Consider the following 19,626-nt stretch of genomic DNA (forward strand, 5'->3'; position numbering starts at 1 on the left):
ACAGATTTACCCAGTTGTTCAACAGCATTAACAAAATGCAGCACTTTGCTGCTATTAACCAGAAACAATTACTGGTTAAAGCTAGCTGTGACATAGCAGTAGCTAATTACGGCCTGCTGCAGGCAGGGGAGATGGGTACAAAACATCTGCACAGTCTGAAGGTTTGGCAGGCACTGCCTTCTACAAAGGGCTATGAAAACACAAATACTTCAGCTGCTCTATCACTAAAAGATTCTCACTGATATCAATGGGAGACATTTCAGCAACATTTAGCACCTCTAATTGTGATGACGGTATCTCCCAGAAACCCATCCTCTGGAGGAAAAAATGCTATTAAAGAACAATCCCTGTTATTTCTAGTTGATATCTGAACAAACCACTTATGATTCATTTAGATTGTCCAACAACGAGTTTATCCCGCTAAAAGAACTTCAAGATGCTTTTCAGGAAAATCCTTCACACCTGCTTAATTTACAATTAAAAATAAATAAATAAATCTATGCACAAGTCTTTTGGCAATCACAGAACATCCCTGACCTTATTTGCAGATTTGACATTTCTTGTGAAAGGCCAAAAGACATTACGTTGCATACAATCCCAGCACACAACATGGAAAACTGATGTCCATTTGTGCAGATCAATAAAGATTATTCAGCACCCTCCTAAGATGAAGTTAATTCTCCATTCTTGCCCAAATTCTAAACAGAATAACTAGATTATATATAATTACCCTCACCACTCCAAATGGAAAAGCTCCTACCTGTGATTTTGTAATGTCGCATACTGCCTAAGTTTGAATAGGGTGATAGGCAGAGATTAGTCTGTCTTTACCAAAACACAGCTTCAGAGAGAGCTGTCTTTGACTAGTGCACGAGCAATCCCTGCAGAGAGCAGAGCATACAGTACCTTCTGCTCTCTGTACAATTGACAATGAAGTTCAATATCTAATAGTAACAATGTAATCACTATATATCCTGCATAAGACTGAAGGCACAGGTTTCTTCCTTCATTTAAACACTGTTTAATTAATTTTACTAAGTTAGGAAGGAATTTGGCCCTCAGTACATTTTATGAAAGTTCCCTTAAATAACCTTACATTAATTCCTAACCGTGCATATTTAGCTAATCAAGCATTCTATGTTGTATACAAGCTACCCTAAAAACCTCAGCAATGTTCATGAACTAAAGCCTCCTCTCGTCACCACCACCCTGCTCCAGAGCGACAAGGAGCTGAGCATACACAGATTCAGTTTCGTGTCACCTCCAGGGGCTGCTTCTCCACAAGAGTCACGTAGACGCTGGTAACTTAAACTCTTTTTATTAAGTTTTCTAGGAAGTGGTTAGACCTTAAGCCATAACTGCAGAAAACCCATGCTTCATCAGTTTTGTGGATAAGGAATTTCATTCTGAAGCTATTAATCACGCACTTTGCACAAAGTCATTCAGAAAAGTGAAGGTGAGCTTGTCCTTTTCTATAAAAAAATCTGTAAGCACATCTCCCCCCTCCCCAGCCCAGCTGCTACTCAAGAGGAGATAGCGACCTACAGCTCCTACCAGCTACTGTCACACTTTGAGGCTAACCAGTGCAGGCTGCTCCTTTCACATGAAGTCCCACATTCAAGCATCTCCACGTGCGGAAGCGTGGCAGCGATTAATAGAAAAGCTATGCTAACTTAATATAACGCTAAGTCCGCCTGAATGCAGCTCCATGCAGGTGTCACTGGAAAGCAGTCTAGGACGACGGGGAAACAACTTTCAGAATCCCCAGAGCCTGGAGTCTCTCTCTGAACTGAAGAGTGTTTTCTGAGGAAACAGACCTTCGCAAATGGTTTTATTGCTTCTGCACGACTTACCTTGCATGTCAGAGGAATTTGCTAGTTAAAGTAATTTAGAGATGTAAGTAGTTTATCATCGTAGTTAAAGAACACAAATCGGGCAAAACAGTATCTGGAAATCTAAAGCTACCACGAAGCGTAAGTTTGCATCATTAAAATGAAAACCGTCACTTCAACAAATATGGCAAACAAATGATGAAGTCCTCCCTGCACAAACAATGGGACTTTGTAGGAGGGCAATCCCTGCTTTTCACGCTGCTCCCCCTGTTCAAAGGCCAACCATTTCTAACGGAAATTTTGTTGCTCTAGAGATCATTATTCAGTATTGTTTTCCAGTCACCAGAACATCACCATACTCACAACAAGGGCACGGACTGAAAGGGGGCAGTGAATATTTCTGGTGACGGTTTAATACTCAAGGGTGCATACACGTACACAAATATCCCATGAGCTAAGAAGTAAAGCAACATCTAAGCCAAGGCTCTGAAATCTGAGCTATGAAACTAATCAATGAAACACACCGACGCCGGGGTACCAGAGACAACCTACGGAATGGAATGCGGATGACAAACACGATGCACCTGACTTTCAGGAATGGGAAATTCTGGAATAGGTGAACTCTAGCAACAGGTAAAACGAGCAGGCTGTTACCTGCAGGACAAGCTGCTGCCAGGCGGTTGCCAGTGGCTGACCATTGCCAATGTTGCAAATGCTCATTCGGTCTGCTGGCTGATTGGCACGCTCAAGTTGCAAGGAGACATTGCGCCGCTCTTCCTCGAGTGCCCGGGTAAGCCGCTCGAAACGAGCTTCTTGCTCCTTAACAGATGCTAAAATGCTGGCAGCAGACCTGATATCATAGTCATCCATGATTGTTTTCAAATGCTCCTGCCTGTTAACTGACATGGGCAAATGGAAAGGGTTAGGTAAAGGGGTGGGGAGGGCACAGGTCAGAGGTTAAGAATAAAAATACATTGTTAGTCACCCTACTAGAATAGCGTTCATTCTAAGAAGCATATTCCAATGCTCTTTGAAAAGACTTCCCTTCTTTTCATTGATTTGATTTTAAATTAAAAATAATTAATCTAATGCTTCCCTGTTCAAAAAAGAAAGAAATACATGCCCACCTCGGGTAGAATTTATATTTAATTCCTTTGATCTTTTTGCTAAAATTGCTTGACAGAGGTTTTCATCCCTCTTGCAGAGCTAATTTCGCCGTGCAAATAGTAATGTACTTACAAGTATTATATTAAAAGAATAAGACTTAGGAGGGGTGAGGAACACAACCTTTCGTGCTATAGGCACTTGCAATTTTTTACTTTAACAGCATAAATGAGAAGTCTAGCATTTTTTAAAGACAAACTTTACAAGAAAACAATTGCATCCATGGCTTCCAAGTAAACAAAAGTCCCCCAGATTTAGCAGATAGTAACTGAAAATAGTTTTAATTTTGAAATTACAGGAGTACACTGCAATATGGAAAACATTTTTAAATACAGACAGTGCAATTGCAGTTGAAATGTGCTTGATGATTTCAGCATGGTAGCCAATGAAGCAGTCCATCATGCAGCTGTTTGCTAATAATGTAAATGAAAAAGCCCAAATCAAATGTCTTCAATGGAAAACACGCAGGACTGATTGTCTCAGTGCAGGGAAAAAAAATCAGAAAACAAATAGTTGGGATACATCTCCCTCATTTCTTCCCTAATAGGGTTATGAAGAATTCAATTTAAAACCCTATTTCCCTCTGTATGGTGTGTGCAGCAAAACTCCTCATTGGTTCCACAGACCTATCATTTGAACATCAGTTAAAATGTTTTCATAAGAGTATAAAATCAGCAACGTAATATAAGCTTAAACAGTGGCTTCAACAGAATCCACTGACTAAAGCTAAACAAATGACTAGTTTATACTGTGTACTAGTAAACTACTTAAGGCACCTCTGAGCTCAGTGCACAGACGCCAAATTTTCTTCAGCTGCTGTAATTCAAGAAAAGTTCATACTCTGCTAAGAGTTATACTGCCTAGAAATTGCCCCTTCATGTGCAAATCAGGAGCAATACTTCCTGCTGCCAGAGAGATTCTTTGTTTTCCCCATCTATTAAGAAGGATTTCCGTGACCACTGGTGATATTAAACCCTAGTTTCCAGAAGCTTTGCATTTTGTCATTCGGTGCATGCTCTGAATTGATTCATTTTCCACGACTGGAACATTATTTACCAGGTCTTTCTCCTGTGTTGATTCTTTGGTAGTTAATGATAATGTGGTCAAATGCTGTGGTGTTCCCAAAAGAGAGCTGTTAGTAGGTATTAAGCTGCGTGTTTTCAGTTTGACGGAAACTCAGAAGTAACCCTGATGTCTCCCTTCTTTGTCATATTTGGTTGAAATAATCCAAGATGCCCAAAAGACGCTGAAGAAGCAGTACCAGACCCCAAACCCATGATATATAATTTGATTTCATAGGAAATAACCTGCCATAAGCTCTGTGGTTCAATGTTAACTCCTAAGCACTTGCTTTTGAAAGGAATCAGAGTGGTAAGAAATCATGTTGCAAGGACTACTACGTATTAATTTCACAGTGTTTATTTACCACCATGATTTAGCCTTTCATGCTTTCTGACCAGTAAGCAAGTGTTACACAATCTAAAGACTTTTCTTATTTAAGCTTTGACTAAATTCCTATTGAGACTCTGAAAGGAAACCAAAAACCACCAAAGCATTTCCCAGACGCCACATCCTAGTCAAACACAGACCAGGCTGTCAACTTCAGAGATCTGCCATTGAGAATCTTACTTTGCAATGCTAGTTTATCAAGAGACCACAAAACCCTCAGTGTGTTATGGTTTCTGCAACAGAGAATCACCACCAGCTAGAAGGACAGTGTAACTGAAGAAGTCCATGCAATGCAGGACTGCATGACTCACCTGCTACATCTCAGCGTGATTTAGCCCTGGCACATCGACACATAAACACAGCCAGGCTTTCTGGACCTAAGCTGACTCACGTGCAGCCTACTTGCGTGTTTCTGCTTTTGTGCTTCCCTGCTTTGCACAGATGGAGACAGCTCGGTTTGTCGTCCTTCCTCTCTGGAGTGCAGACATGCTCCCAGGCTCCTTCAAGGGAGACTGAAGGAAAGGAGACTTCGCAGCCCCAGGCACGAGTCGTGTTTTGGGAAAAACACATGTGGGGGTTGGGATGGGGGACATTCCTAAACACATATTCCAAAAGACAGCTGCCTGACTACTAATTATCATGGCCTTCGCACTTCAGCAGAGCAACAGCCTGACTGCCACACAGACCCAAACTCACCTCAGATGAAGGGAAGCTCCAGGCCCAAGGAGAATGTATCAGAACGGGCCAGGGATTAATTAACAGAGAGATGCTCCTGAGAAGCACTGCAGAGCAGGAACTCAGTCTCTCTCTGCAGGGGCTCACCTTTCTCAGCCAACTACCCATGGAGCCCTCAGAGGCCAAACTAGCTTGGCTAACTAGGTTAGATGACAGAATTAGAGGGAAAAAGATCCTCAGGGATCAAAGGTACAAGTCACTGCAGAAGTCTAGGACAGTCATGACTCCCTCTCTCTATAAAATGTGAACATACTAGAGGTGGAATTGTTCTCAGATTCACATCAAAAAGAAAGAACTTTAGCTATTACCCCCAAAGGTCCAACTTCTCTACTGAAGCTGCATTTTTTTTTCTTTTCCAACAGTTCACAATGTGTTGAATAAAGTTTAAGAGCTTGAAGTGGCTTGTACTTTCAAGGCCTAGCTCAGAGCAAACGAGGGTGCTGGGTCCATTCTCAGCCTGGCAGTTGGAAAAGCTCTGGCATTCTCAGTTCCAAACACAGAGGCTGTATCCACATGCTCTCCCCAGCTGAGCCAAGCATAAGGAACAGTCTGAACTCCACAGCCATCCCACAGCTGGTACTACGATGACATGTAAGGTATAAACTATTGCTTCTTTCATCCAACTTCTTGTGGATCTACTGAAGACTAACAGTCCTGATACGAACAAAGAATCTGCATTAAATGGGAAATATGACATTGAAGAGAACTGAAACCCTACATGCAGAAAGTGAAAAGTACCACCCCATTCTTCTAGTTCTCTTAAATGTTAATGGTCCGGTGCAGTACAGCCACGTGCAGTGCTCTCGGTGCACAGATGAGAAGGGCTCAGTAATGCTACTCAGTAGCAGGTCACCTCCTCTTGCTTACTGTAGGTAATTCGTCCGATAAGGCAGGACCTCCATTGTTTTCTCCAGCCTTTACTATGCCAATCTCTTATAAGCACTGCAGTACAGTACTCCTCCAACGTGCAGTGTAGCAATCCTTGAGCTTAAATTTTATCTTGAATGTATTTGTGAACCTTTGACAAAGCTCAATGATGCAGGATGAAATGCTTCTGTTTTAAGAGAACAGATCAGAAGACCCCTCTGGAAATCTTAATAAGTAGTGGATTTGGCTAATAGAATTTCCCTCAAGAGAAGAAAAAATCCACAGGTCAAAAATGGCTTATATGTCACAGTGGTAAGCCCATATATACACAACAGAAAGAAAAGAAAGCAAAGCATAGAAGTTCTCAGCCTTCCTCCAGGTTTTTCACCTCAGGAGAAGGTCAGAACACAGCTCTAATAGAAAGTTATTGCTGCAGAGCTCATCATGTGTGCTGTACCAATCTACTGTGTTTCTTTTATGGAGACCAGAGTTTCACCTCAAAAGAAAAAAACACTATAAATTAATCTGCCTTCAGTTAAACTTCAGTGTAAGGATTTAGACGAACTCCCACTTAAAAAAAAGAAAATAATCGGACCTCACCTGACAATATGTAACTGCAAACCTCTGTTGTAGTACCTTCAGATTATTCAGGCAATTCACTGTCTGCAGCTAAAACAACTTTTTCTCACCTGTGACTAGGAGATGTGAGAGCTGTTATCTTTTGGGAACCCAAGCAGCTGGGTATTTCCATGCACTAACTTCAAAACGTGAATCAATTCAGAATGTAGGAAGATGATGGCAGGATGTAAACCACAATAACTGAATTCAGAAAAACACACTCCTTTCAGAATATATATTGCAAGTTTCTGTTCCACATTAGAGTATTACCAATAGCAGCATGTAAAACTGACAAACACCTCCTCTAATACTGATTCTGAAGCAGTAACAGCTTGAATAATAAAAGCTACAGTTGATGACTTAGCTGATGTATAACTTTCTAGTCACATTCTGAGAATGAGACAAAGATCCCATTCTGAAAATTCTTAATGAGGTATAAGAACTTGATGCCACACATGAGGGATCCTAGAAAATTTGGGTTCTATAAATGGTACAGCTCTCTAGAGAGCTATAGAGATCTCCATGCAGAAAATATAATGTTAACCTCCTTACAACCATAAATATTGTGGTTCTTTCCTCTGTGCAAAGAAAAACATAGGCAGAAAATAAACTGTATAAATTTTCAGATGTACAATTAGTGACCATTAAAATCCTAATTCCTATGCAGAAACTGCAGCAGGACCAGTAACTGCCTTTTAAGAACAGTTGGACAAAGACCGACTTCTGCATTTCAAACGATTTATTAACAGATAAATACTTGCTTGCTGTTGATTGCACTCCCAATTATTTACCCAGGGTTTCGACAATTTACATTATCAGCAGTCTAGACCAGAGGAAGAAAATAAAAGTACTGACTCATGAGTTACTTATTCATGCTGCCAATTGCAATTTGCTACCATTTGTAACTAAATTAAAGTGCATTGGAAAGCCTACAACTAAGTGAAAATATTAGACCTATAGCAGCCAGGTAAAGATTATTCCTTAGGCTGCACTTCTAAACACAGCCAACACTTGTCTACATGGTGTCAAAGGCTACACTGACAGCAGCAAATCTTCTCCCTCCTGCCTATGTGACTCTAAATACATTATTGTGTTGCATTAGACTTAGAGCAAAGTAAGATGATCTATTTTTTCTGACTGTTCATATAAAGAACTAATGCATCAAATGGCCTCCTGTAGGTCAATACAGCTTAAGTGCTCAGTAGGGTTGAACACCACCCCTGTGCAAAGAGGCCAAAATGGGGACCTCTGCACACCTAACAGCCAAACTCATGACCAAGTCTGAAGGCTCTTAGAAACTTTAATATGCATAGGGTTACTTGATCCTCTGCAAAAAAGTCAGTAGCTCTGCACACTAATTTCACTAATATAGGATGTAGCTGATGGTCAAGAGCTGTCGGAAAGCCCTTGTGATTAAGGGGACAGAGTTCTGGAGAACCTCCAGATCCGCTGCACTTCTCAAAGCATTCTGCCTTCGTAAGGCAATCTGGTTCTCGAGTGAGCTGGATTTGAAGAGAGGAGGAGCAGTGTCCACCAGTCAGCCACAGAACATCGCAGAGCCTTCTCTCAGAGGGAGGGGAAGTTTCTCTCAAGGCACACAGGAAATTTCTCAGGTCCCATAGTCTGAATAGTGAGCACAGCTATTGCTCTCTCCCAGCCCAATTCAAGTCCACTAGGTCCTGCTAACAAGAGCTGGTACTATGATGAGCAACAAGAACCTTGTACATACAGCGAACTGGCAGCTGTAGGAGCAAAATGAAAGCCTGTGAGCATGCATGGAAACAGTAGCTATGTGCTTCTACAGGGAGGAAAGCCATCAGAATAAAAGCAGAAGTGGGAATAAAATAATCTGTGGAACCAAAGCGTAGCACATGCTAATTACATTCCACCCTGAAGTACTACAAGAGATGAGCAGCACAAAATGACTGTTATCCCCCATGCCATATCAGAAAGCATGCAGAGAAAAACAAGCAAGATACACACCTAGTAGATTACTGGGGTCTGGATGTCAAAGATGCTGTGACATCACCCGCTAAGACTAGAAAAGTATTGACAAAGTAGGACAGCAGCCTCAAGCAGAACCAACTATAAGAGAGAAGAAAAAGAAGACAGAGTTAGTTAACAAGGTATTACAGCCTCTTCTGCTCACACTTGTTTCCCATGTTCTCCTTAGTTTGTTGTATAAATTATTTATCGTAGATAATTACTTATCATAGATCATTTATGATACTGTTTTGTTCCTGACCTGGAATAAAAACAAACAAAATTCAAAGAAGGCAATCCTAAGACTGCTAAAGGAAAGGAAGAAAAGTTAATCTGCTTTGTTATCAGCAGTCAATATTTGCATGTTCTAAATCTGGATATTGCAGCCAAACATTTTAGAACACAGAAACCTAACATGAAGCTCTTAGAAATAATAGTAATTATTTAGGCACACAACTTTAGGCCCCCTGTTTTATGCATGAGCCCTGAAATGGCTCAAGAGTGTTTCATGGATCCTTGTCAGAGAGGGTAAGTTCATTTCTGAAAGACGCGCGCAGCACAACAGTTTGCAACTGCTTTGTTTATTCTCCCTGTTTGTAACCTAATCCTACAGGAAAGGCAAGTGAAGGTATGCTCTTGGATATTAGGTCTTCTATTGAGCTCAGTAAATCTTGGACTTGTTTCATCATAAAACATTTAGCACGGAACCTCTCTGTGTCACTGGTTGCAAATTTAGTACCTGTTTTTGCTGGGTAACACACAGAACAGAATCCATTTCACAAAGGCATGGTTCCTTGAAGCAGCAGACCCAGTTTTAAGCTACCACCGCATAAAACGCTGCAACCACATGGCATGAAGCGCAGAGCCAGTACAAACTCACCTTGCTGGTTCAAATACTTTAGAACACTTTCAAAGAGGAATTTTGCCCCAGCAGATTTTATGCTTGACCAGGTACTGTCTGCCTTCTTGATGCCAGTATAAACACTGTTTCTTATGTTCCAGCTAAATTACCAGAAATGCGATCCTTTCTTTGCACTGATTCAATCTCAGAAGGCATGGAAGCGCCACGTGAAAAAAAATCATTTTCTTTAAACTAACAGAAGTAAATTCTGTGCTCAACATGTACTAAATTTAACAAAACTGTGCAAAGATACACCCAAAGATGAAAGTCAGGAGGTAGAGTGAAAGATTAATTCTGGAGTAAATGACCCAAGGGAATAAATTAAGCATAATTCAGTTTCTACAGACAAAAGAGTAGCGCTGTGCAAAAATAAATGCATGTTAATTGTAACAAAGTCCAAATAAACTGCTTCTCAGACCTTATGGTGAAATCTGTCTTGGGCCTGGCTCTTTCGTTGCTGCTCTGGTTGACTGAGTTCTAATTTGACCCTTACGTGACAATCTCCACCAATGAATAGCAATGAGGAATTCACAAAGAGAGCTGTTTCAATATAGTTCTCTCATAGGCACAGGCAGACATACTGTGCTGTGTCAAAAGAAACAAAAAGGGCTGGTCAGGGGTTTTTTTGTTTCTTTGGACAGAAGCAGTCTGTGAAACAAGGCTTCAACTAGGGAAAGAACAAGGGGAGAGGAAATGCTAACAGCAAAGCTGCTTGAGAAGGAACTTGGGATCTTAAGAGCATAGCAATGAACAAACACGACAGCCCGCCACTTCTATTATTACAGAAAAACGTCCATGCAAAATACTTGAGATTTTACAACAGCAAGAAATTTCAATCAGAAATCTAGCAGGAATCATTTTGTAGAAATAAATAAGTTACAGTCTGGACTTGGCAACACCACCAAAAAGAACCGGGACACGCACACATCACTGCCTGCACAATGCAGCCCCAGCACTTCACTACGAGAGAACCGGCTCTGGGCAGCAGCACCAGAGTAACTCAGATCTTCCTGTTGTAATAGTTATGGTTAACAGTTATTGGGTTGCCTCCTATAATCCAATCCACTAAAGAGAATTATTAGACAAATTAGCCTCTTAATTAAAAGCACCTGAATTGTATTCTATTAACTTACAAAAGATACGATTCCCAGCGCATGACTTGGATAATCAGGTTTGAAAACATCTTAAAGAAGGCATTTGTGTAGTGAGCATGGGACAGGGAAATGGGGTTCTTGAGTTTTGGTTTTTTATGGGCAGATACGCTGGGGGGAATTTATTTTACACAAAGCTTTTATAGACATGAGATACAACAGATACATATGCAGGGACAACATCTTATCGGTTCGTCCAGCTACAGCCTCCTCTCTGGTGGTAGGTATTCATCTTTGTAAAGCAACTGAATGGCCTCGATCAAAGAGGTTGTGAGTGGTATTTTATTTATTTATATCAATTACATTAATTGAAAGCATTTCTTGTATCTTTCCTATACACAGGATCTCATATAGAAAAGCTAGTACACTGAACAAAGTACTCCTGGCATACAACTTTGCTGGCAAAACTGCTTTTTGCATCACAACTGGAATTTGCCTGAACAACGCAAATTTTACAGTTCTACTAACAACTTCTCTTTGCAGCTGAAATCATTAGTGCAGTTATCACCTTAACTGTCTTTTTAAATACAAATTTTTCTTCTATCTAATCTCGCTTGGATTCACCAGTGCATGTTTCAATTATACCAGTCATGGTCTTTCTACACCTTCCCTGGGGAAATGATTCATGACTTCAGCAGAGTTTGCTACTAGAATTTTTTTCTGGTTTTCCTTCCAAAATTTCATGCAGTGTTTTCATGGCTCGGTGATACAGTGTGCCTACACAGCTTTAATTATACTGTAGCTCAATTTCTTTAACACCCCCTTCAGCAGAGCTTGCTACTACAATTTTTTCTAGCTTTCTTTCTAAAATTTCATGCAGTGTTTTCAGGGCTTGATGATACAGTGTGCCTACACAGCTTTAATTATACTGTAGCTCTGTTTCTCTAATAAGATATGTTTCTATTGCTACCGTATACTCCCAAAGGAAAGGAAAATAAATTAGAGCAATACAGAACACCTTCATAACAACCGCGTACATACAATAGCATAAATAATTCAGCCAACCATTAAACTTCAAATTGAAGTATTTTTACAAGAGTAATTTTTAAGTAAATGTTTTAGCCTATGATTAGTTTTAGGCAATTTAAAAATATCCATTTCATCCTGAAATTTATCATTTATAGCCCAGAAGAGCACAACAAGACCTTTCTGAAGCAGAGCTCTTGCTCTTCGGGACCTACAAACCTGCCTACACTGGGAAAGCTCAAGCCTTCAATCAGAGAGCATTCGTTATGCCACACTTCCCTCAAAGATCAGTGTTTGTGTTAATTAAGCATAAAATAGCACAGCAAAGTGGCATCATGTTACCTCACACTTACTAAGTGTCCACACTAAGGTTTAATGGGGTATGTGATAGGCTATCAATTCACACTGCGCACTGTCAATTCTCTGTGTAAACAAACCCTCCTCCTATATTTTCAAAAGAGTATCCAGGTAAAATATATATTTATTTAATCTTGTAGGTATCAAAAGACTGAGCAACGTAGCCATGGCTAATTCTGACTTTAGTATGAGTCTCCAGAACATGAGTGTGACAGTTAAAATCCTTTGCTATTGTTCTATCTCAACAAGCGCTAATTCTGTCAAGTTCAGCCAAGACCACGGAAATACTAGCATCCTTAATCATTTCATTCCCTACATAAAAAGAATCACTGATTTGCACAACTTAATTTCTGTTTATCTGTTTTACGCAGGCAGCATTTGGGAGACGGCACTTTTTTTCTCCCATACCAAGAAGCCAAGTCTGGAATACGAATAGCAAATTTGCTGCTTCTCAAACCTCTGACACCTTTTCTTTGTGCTTTGAAACTTTGCAAGCATGATTGCTACTGGCTTGATTAGTTCACAGGGCAATCACTTTAACACCCTAGAACACATGCCATTGCATCCTAAAGCTGCTTCATGTCATTGATTTTTCAAAGGTCTCCCCCACTGAAATCAATAAGGAGCTCTACTTAAAAATGGATTGCACTTTGTAGTCCCTTTCTGATTCATGTATATGCAGGCTGCAGAGTATTCTCATGGCTGCCTTTAGCAGAAGCCAGAGGTACTGAGCTTCAACACTTCCTCTGACCCCAATCCAATTCTCACCGACATCAATATATGCTTTAACCTCTGTGCTTCCACTGTGAGCACGAAATCTGCAGCTACCTGTGCAAACTTTTACTTAGTATAAAATTCCAATAGGAAATGGAAAATTCGATTAGAAAATCACCATTTTACCAGGATACTGTCTTCCACTCGGCTAGGAAAAAACCCTCAAGCAGTGCAGCTTACGTGAATGCCAGATAGCATCAGGCATTAAATTAACTATCAGTGCACCGCATACATGCTCTCTGCATAGGATTGTACTGATGGACTTGGTCTGATCTCATTTTCATCAGAAATACTTTGTTAATACACTGCACTACCTTGCCAGGCTACGCTTGCAAGCAGTGCCACCAAACGTCAGTAAGTCTATTCTTGGAACGCGGCTATTTCAATAAGAAGAAAAAAAAAAGATCAAGATCAAAAGCAGCATATTTTGTAACTTCACTCTTTAGCTCTTCTGCTAGTACTTTAAGGCTTCCCTTCATCAATGTCAAGTCCAGCTTGGCCATACCTAAGCCCATCCCATGAACAAACTGTGATTACACCACGCAATTACTTCCACAGAATACGTAAAAGATTTTGCCAAACGATACACAACTACCCTCATTTTTCTGGCCTCCAGATTTTGAGGTTTGGCAAAAGGGCTTCCATTTGAAGAGAAAGGCTACTTACTGATGGCAATGCAGTCTGACGCTGTCTGTGTGCAGTGAACTACAGCTGAGAACAGTCCTAGATTTACAACCATTACATCTCCATTTTGCAAAGTGCGAGAACATGAGAGTTGGTGGGTAGGCAGCGATTTCCATAGCCAGGCCAGTTTCTCATTAACAAAATGGAACGAGTGAAATATTACAGCAAGGCTGGAAAATCTTGCAGATGGTCATAATCATCCTTTCATAACTGATATTATTGTGGTGTCTTCTAACAGCGATAAAATAAATAACAAAATGGCAGGCAACAAAGATCAGGACAGCTAGGCAGTTAAGCAGATCAACAGCCTGCTTCAGCTGTTCCAAACACTACAGTAACAGTGGCAGCAGACAGCGTATTTAAACGAGCTGACATTAGTTAGAAAATGGTCATTTCGCTACACAGTTTGAGAGGAGAGGGAAAAATCAAACCGTGACCCCACAAAACAGTGAGAGTTTAAGCTCAGCAACAGATGTGTCAAATGACTTATCCCAACCACGAGGAGTTAATTGATGCTATAAATAGTACTCTGCAAAAAAATCACCAACAAAACAAACCACTTAATGCTTGTATCCAAAGCACACCGTCTAGCTTTTGCTTATCTGTAAAATTATTTTCCTTTCTAAAAAAAAAATAATAATAATAAAAAAGTGGGCTTGGGTGCTTTACATGGAGATAAGCACAGAGAGATAATTTGATTTCAGGCTATTGAGAAATTTCCTTCCTTTTATGTTTCAGAAGAACAGGGCTGCATGCAGCTAAATGAGATCCGTAGATTACAGTAGAAGAAAGGCTAATAAAACCGCATAGCTACATTCCTGGGTAATAACAGATGTTTTGTAATTCTATGGCTCCGATCTCAAGGTTTATGAGGGCATTTCCCATTAATGCTTTTAAGATTAATGCAAATAAACGCATCAAAAGGGAATAGATCTGTTAACCCACCTGAATCAAATACTTAATATGTCTCTTAGTATTTTACTCCAATAAACAAACTGCCATGGCTAGGAAAAAAATCACAATTCTTGTGTTCAAAGCAAGCATCTTCCTGTGGCTTACTTGTGGCTTTCAGGAGACAAAACAAACACCAAAAAATAAACCCTCTCCTGTTTTGCTGAACATATATCTTGTTTAACTCCCACTGTCGTATCTATTGGGTTGTGTGGCTTCTGCATTGCCCCAGAAGGGAACTGAAAACGTTAGTTTAAATGGGGAATATAAAAATGTCAATATTCATGTTTAATTCTTGAAGCTACTAAATCAACCAAATTTTATTAGCTGCTGCTTACCAATCAGTCCTAGTGCATTACTCCCCCATATTTCAATCTTATTAAACCAGCCAGATTTAGACCTTACATTGCTTTAAACCCGGAATAGCATCAATGAAGAGATTAGAACAATACATAAAGGGGGAAGAAAAAGAACGAGGCCCACTAGCTCTAATTCTCTCCAGTAACATCTGTCTCATTCTCAATCAAGTATTTTTTTCCACCAAGCTAAATTTGGAAGCCTAAGGCTCTAAGTAAACCTGCTCTGTTAGACCAGAACTATGGATCTGCTTTCCACAATTGTATGTGCAGATTCAAAGGTGGCACCGATAGACCCTTCACTGTTTCAGCATCTGTAAATTTAAAATGCAATCCAAGTTCCTTTTACCCTTGTAAGGTTAGGATGTAATCCAAGTTTGTCCTGGTTAACACCGCAGCATTTTAGTGTTACAAGACAAACATGCATCTGAGCATAACAAATAATATCTGAGTAAAATAGAAGCATTGAGCTCATCTGATGTCTTGAATAATCCATAAACATATAAAGGCAGGAAAAACAGATACCTTTTAATGACAGTCTCAAAGAGACTCACCATTCCATATGATGGATTTTGGCACGTAACAGCTCTAGCACTGCCAACAGAACAGTCTTTGTTACACATGGCAAAACGTCCTGCTCCAGAGCCTTGCTGTCTGAGGGGCACAAACAATATCACAGGGACTGCCAATTTACTTCTCTGTCTTCAGGTGCAAAACACTGTCGAATCTTCAAAGCGGAAATCTTTTATCACTCAGAAACATTTTCTATTCTATCTGACAAGTGTATTGGCTTCTTTAGGGTGGGTTATGCTGGCAGCCAAAATAGCCTTCAGAGATTAACGTTCAGGACTTGTCTCGTTCTTACCATTGGGTGAATCAAGGAGCCATAGTAACCCCATTGATTAGCCCAGACTCCCAACGTTCTTTACTCATTTAGATCTTTCACTTGCATGAGACAGAAATGCAGTGCTGCGCTTAGTCTGCAAAGTGTTACATTCATCTATTTATCAAAAATGATTTTTATTGCATCACTGTAAGTAGCAATTTTCACAGCTATGATTGATTCTTTACTGTAAGAGCTTTTTACACACCAGCTTATAACTCCATCAAAATTTGAACATTTGGGCTGAAGTTTTCCCTGACAGGTCTTTCCTTCAGGCTTAATTTCTCTTTTAGGAAAACTTCAGCTAGAATAATTTGACTGTTTTTCATATCATTAAAAAAATAAATAAATAAGTGCAAGTTTTTTCCACCAGTGGCCTAGAAGACACAGTCAAGCAACTTGCTGTCAGCAGCAACCCTACAGCTGCCAGCAGAGTGCAGAGAGATGTCGTCTCTATTGTGCTCTGTACGAAGCTCAAAGGTTGGCAGAGGTCACCACAGCAACCCCCATACTGAACCTCCAGCTATTTTCCTTCTTCCCTGTTCCTCCTTTCCTGCCTATAAAACCTTCTCCAGATTTGGCCTTATCATAGGCCTCCACCAAGACTCCATTTACTCGACTTCTGTGCGGTTGCTCCTCTTGGTCTGTGGTTCAAAAAGATGAACAGAAACTTGATGCTTTTGCTGTTGGCATCCGGGTAAATAGGAAGTGAGTATCTGAGACATGGAGCAGATGCAAAGTAATGCAGGATGCATGGCCCAGAATACAAATGAAGAACCCTAACTGCACCATATCCTAGTTTTTGCAACTTACTTGCAACACTTATAACCTAAATGTCTTCATCGCTAAATTCTATCCCATCATAGCAAAGAAGAATCAAACAGCCTTCAAAACAATCACAGCCCCAGGAAGAACAGATATAGATAGCTTCTTCAAATGGCATGCTGAACACAGTAAAGATTTTCTTTCTGTTCTCCTAATTCAAGACAAGAAATCCAGTAGATACAGCTGAACACTCTGCTACCACACATGCAAAAACTATTGATAGCAAAGGCGGTAGAGATCTCCACATTTAATTCTTTTCTAAAATAGTAAAAACAGTTGTGCATCACAGCCCTAAAGTCGTTCAAGTGCATTCGAGTGCTATGCTTGAAGGTATTTCTCTTGGCTGCCTACATGGACTCAAGGAAGCATCCGATACAACTGCATCTTGGCTTGAGGTTGAGCCGGATATAAAAATCAGTCGGAACTGGGGAAAGTATTGAATGTGGGGGAGGTGAAGGGGAGACGTTACTGAATGGGGGGGCACTATCAATTGTCTTTTGGAAAGGTTGCTTTCTTCCATATAGCTATAATCAGTCACTGACCTTGTCCCTTCCAAGGCATTTCTTCTTTTGTATCTTTAACTAAATCTCAATGCTTTTTGTAGTTTATGTTACCCATCAGTAATATTTCCTCTTTCCAGGAATGCACTTATCACTATTGCCTAATTACAGTTATTTGAATGCAGAAATAATTCGTCCAGATCATTAGATATCTGCTCCAAGAAACAACTTTCTATTCAAAGATCCCTTTTTAATAAACATTCTGCTGATGACTGCTGAGTGGGAAAAATTATCATTTTGCTTTAGCTGTCTAGGCACTTCAAATATTTAAACAAGTTCCCTCTTTTATATCACAATCTTGCACTGTGTAAGTAGAAATATCTTCCAGCTATAACAAATACTTTTAACTTAGTTTATTAAGATTATGTAAGAGATAAGTAGCAAACAATTCAGACAGCAAGTACAACGTAATCTCTGTTCAGAATCCTTCCCACAAACAGCTTAGAAACTTTAAATGGGCTATATACACACCTTCAGTTTTGACATATATCAATGTGACAATGTTCAACCTAAAAAAAATGAAAGAACTTTATAAAAAATTAGTAACATGGTACTTCTAATTCAGAGGATTATTTTAGATGAATGCTTGGCTAAAACTACAATCCACCTACACTGAGAAAAATAAAGCGGTACACAGAAGGGAGTGATATTTCAGGAAAGCAAACAGAGTACGGTAACATTTAATCCCATTATTCACTGCCGAAGCCCCAGGTTTAAAACCAGACACATCAAAGTACTGAGGTGAAGTCACAGCAGCTGAAAGTGCTTGTGGTCATCCTCAAAGCAACCAGAAGATTGGCCTTTTGATCTCAGGAATGGCTTAGATATAGTTGGCAGGGTGGGAGCAGAGAGCAGGAGACATCTTAAGAGTGTGACCCTTACTGCAGAAAGAGGTGGGATGCACGACATTCTCACAGAGACTTTAATCTAGCTTGCTCAGGTACAGAAAAAAAATCAGGAAAGTAGGAGCACAAGCTGAGATCAGGCTAGCAAGGGTCCACCTGCTGTAAATGTAGTTGAAGGCCAAAGTGACGCAGTAGGAGACACTTCCTGCCCTGCCAGGGGGAGAATGAAACTAAATGAGGACTTCCATGGAAGAAGAATAAGAGAGACATCGATCAGAGATAAGTGTGGAGCCCGAAAAGAAATACTGTCATCTGTCTTTTCAGTAAGCAAAGACAGAAATGTTGTCAGCTAGCACTTAAATTTCAGCCTCACCATAGACAATACAGAATTACAAAGGTTCCTGTGTAAGTTCCGCAGTTTTAATATTTATCACCTCACCACTACTTGAAAACAAATTTTAGTAGGCCTTCAACAGCATGAATACTAATAAATATCTGAGAGGTGTAAAGATAATATAAAAAACAGTGCAATGGTTTAAGAAAATACATAATGACAAAGCAATAGATTACTCAAGAGAGACTCTGTAAGCAACTACAGAAACATTATACCTTCTACAGTGTTCCCTTCTTGAACTGGCTTTAAGATAGAAATTCTCCCCTGGTTCAGTGATAGCTCTGCCAGAGAAACAACGAAACACAACAAAAAAAGACATTCCATCTGGGGGGTTAGGAAGAGAGGGCTATATTTAAATAACTGATAACATTTACCTAGTACAGTGGAAATCTGTTAAATGTACCTTCTCTTGACCTCCCTTCCCTTCCTGAGTCACGCTGTTGTCCAAAGTAACACAAAAGCGTTGTAATCTATCCCACCATCACCTGATCTCACAACACAGAAAGGAAGCTCGATAGCAAGAGCTCTTTTGGCTAAGGAGCTATTCTAATCCTCTTGGTTTCTGTCCCAGCACCACCCATATGCCCATGACCAAACAGCTCCCAACTCAGAATTTAATCCAAAGTATATTTAATTTCCCATTGATTCACAGATTTAAAAGTAAAAAATGCCTCCTTCATAAGCACCCATCATAGCATTTTCAGCCATCCAGGCCTAAATACCATCTAGTGACTCTAAAAATGTCAACTGTGGCTACATAAATGCATCTCATACTGCTTGACATTTTGTCTTCTAGCAACAGGAAATATGAGAAATTAGGACAGGAAGAAATTCGCCTTTGAAATTCACCAGGAAGAATTCAACACTTTTGAAGATCTCCCTTTTAGTTTGAGCTTCAGGTAGCATTCTCATTACAGCATTCCTTATCCCAGAAACTTCTCCTACAGATTACAAACAGGACGTTTTGTCTCTGATTCCCAGGCTCCTTCCCTGTTGGTGAGACCAAGAACATTCCCAGTCGCTGATTCCTTGCATAGCTCCACTCAGGAAGGAAAGTTTACGTACAGAAACCGACACCGTCACTCCCCTTCCACTTGCAGCCTGCAACTTGGCTTCACCCTTAGTCCCTTTCCTCCAGCCCTCTTTTGGCTGGACAGCACACCGAGTCCAAACCCAAGCGGTCAGCAACGAGAAACACTTCAGCCCTTCAGACTCACTGTAACCAAACAGGTGCTAAACCAGAATTATGTGTCTCTGAGGTAACGTGCATTTCTTTGAATCCTGATTTCTTTCAGTGTTCTTCTCATAACAAGAATATGACGACCTCCTCT

General features: G+C 40.2%; 1 protein-coding gene across 16 annotated transcripts in view; it reads right to left on the reverse strand.

The window, feature by feature from the left end:
• Positions 1–19,626, reverse strand: part of ARVCF (ARVCF delta catenin family member) — a 271,699-nt gene that overhangs the window by 160,679 nt on the left and 91,394 nt on the right. For 7 of the 16 annotated variants that reach the window (XM_035340262.1, XM_035340264.1, XM_035340269.1 and 4 more), the window contains 2 exons: positions 8,649–8,750; positions 2,487–2,731 (listed from right to left, as the gene is read on the reverse strand). The exons of 3 other annotated variants lie outside the window; for them this stretch is intronic. In XM_035340262.1, coding sequence (XP_035196153.1) covers positions 2,487–2,702 — 216 coding nt within the window. In that variant the 5' untranslated portion in view covers positions 2,703–2,731; positions 8,649–8,750. Of the gene's footprint in view, positions 1–2,486; positions 2,732–8,648; positions 8,751–9,967; positions 10,006–19,626 lie in introns of those variants that run through there. 6 more of the 16 variants (XM_035340267.1, XM_035340263.1, XM_035340277.1 and 3 more) reach the window with 4 other exon arrangements.

Source organism: Oxyura jamaicensis, chromosome 15, assembly GCF_011077185.1.
Source record: "Oxyura jamaicensis isolate SHBP4307 breed ruddy duck chromosome 15, BPBGC_Ojam_1.0, whole genome shotgun sequence".
NCBI classification, from domain to species: Eukaryota; Metazoa; Chordata; class Aves; order Anseriformes; family Anatidae; genus Oxyura; species Oxyura jamaicensis.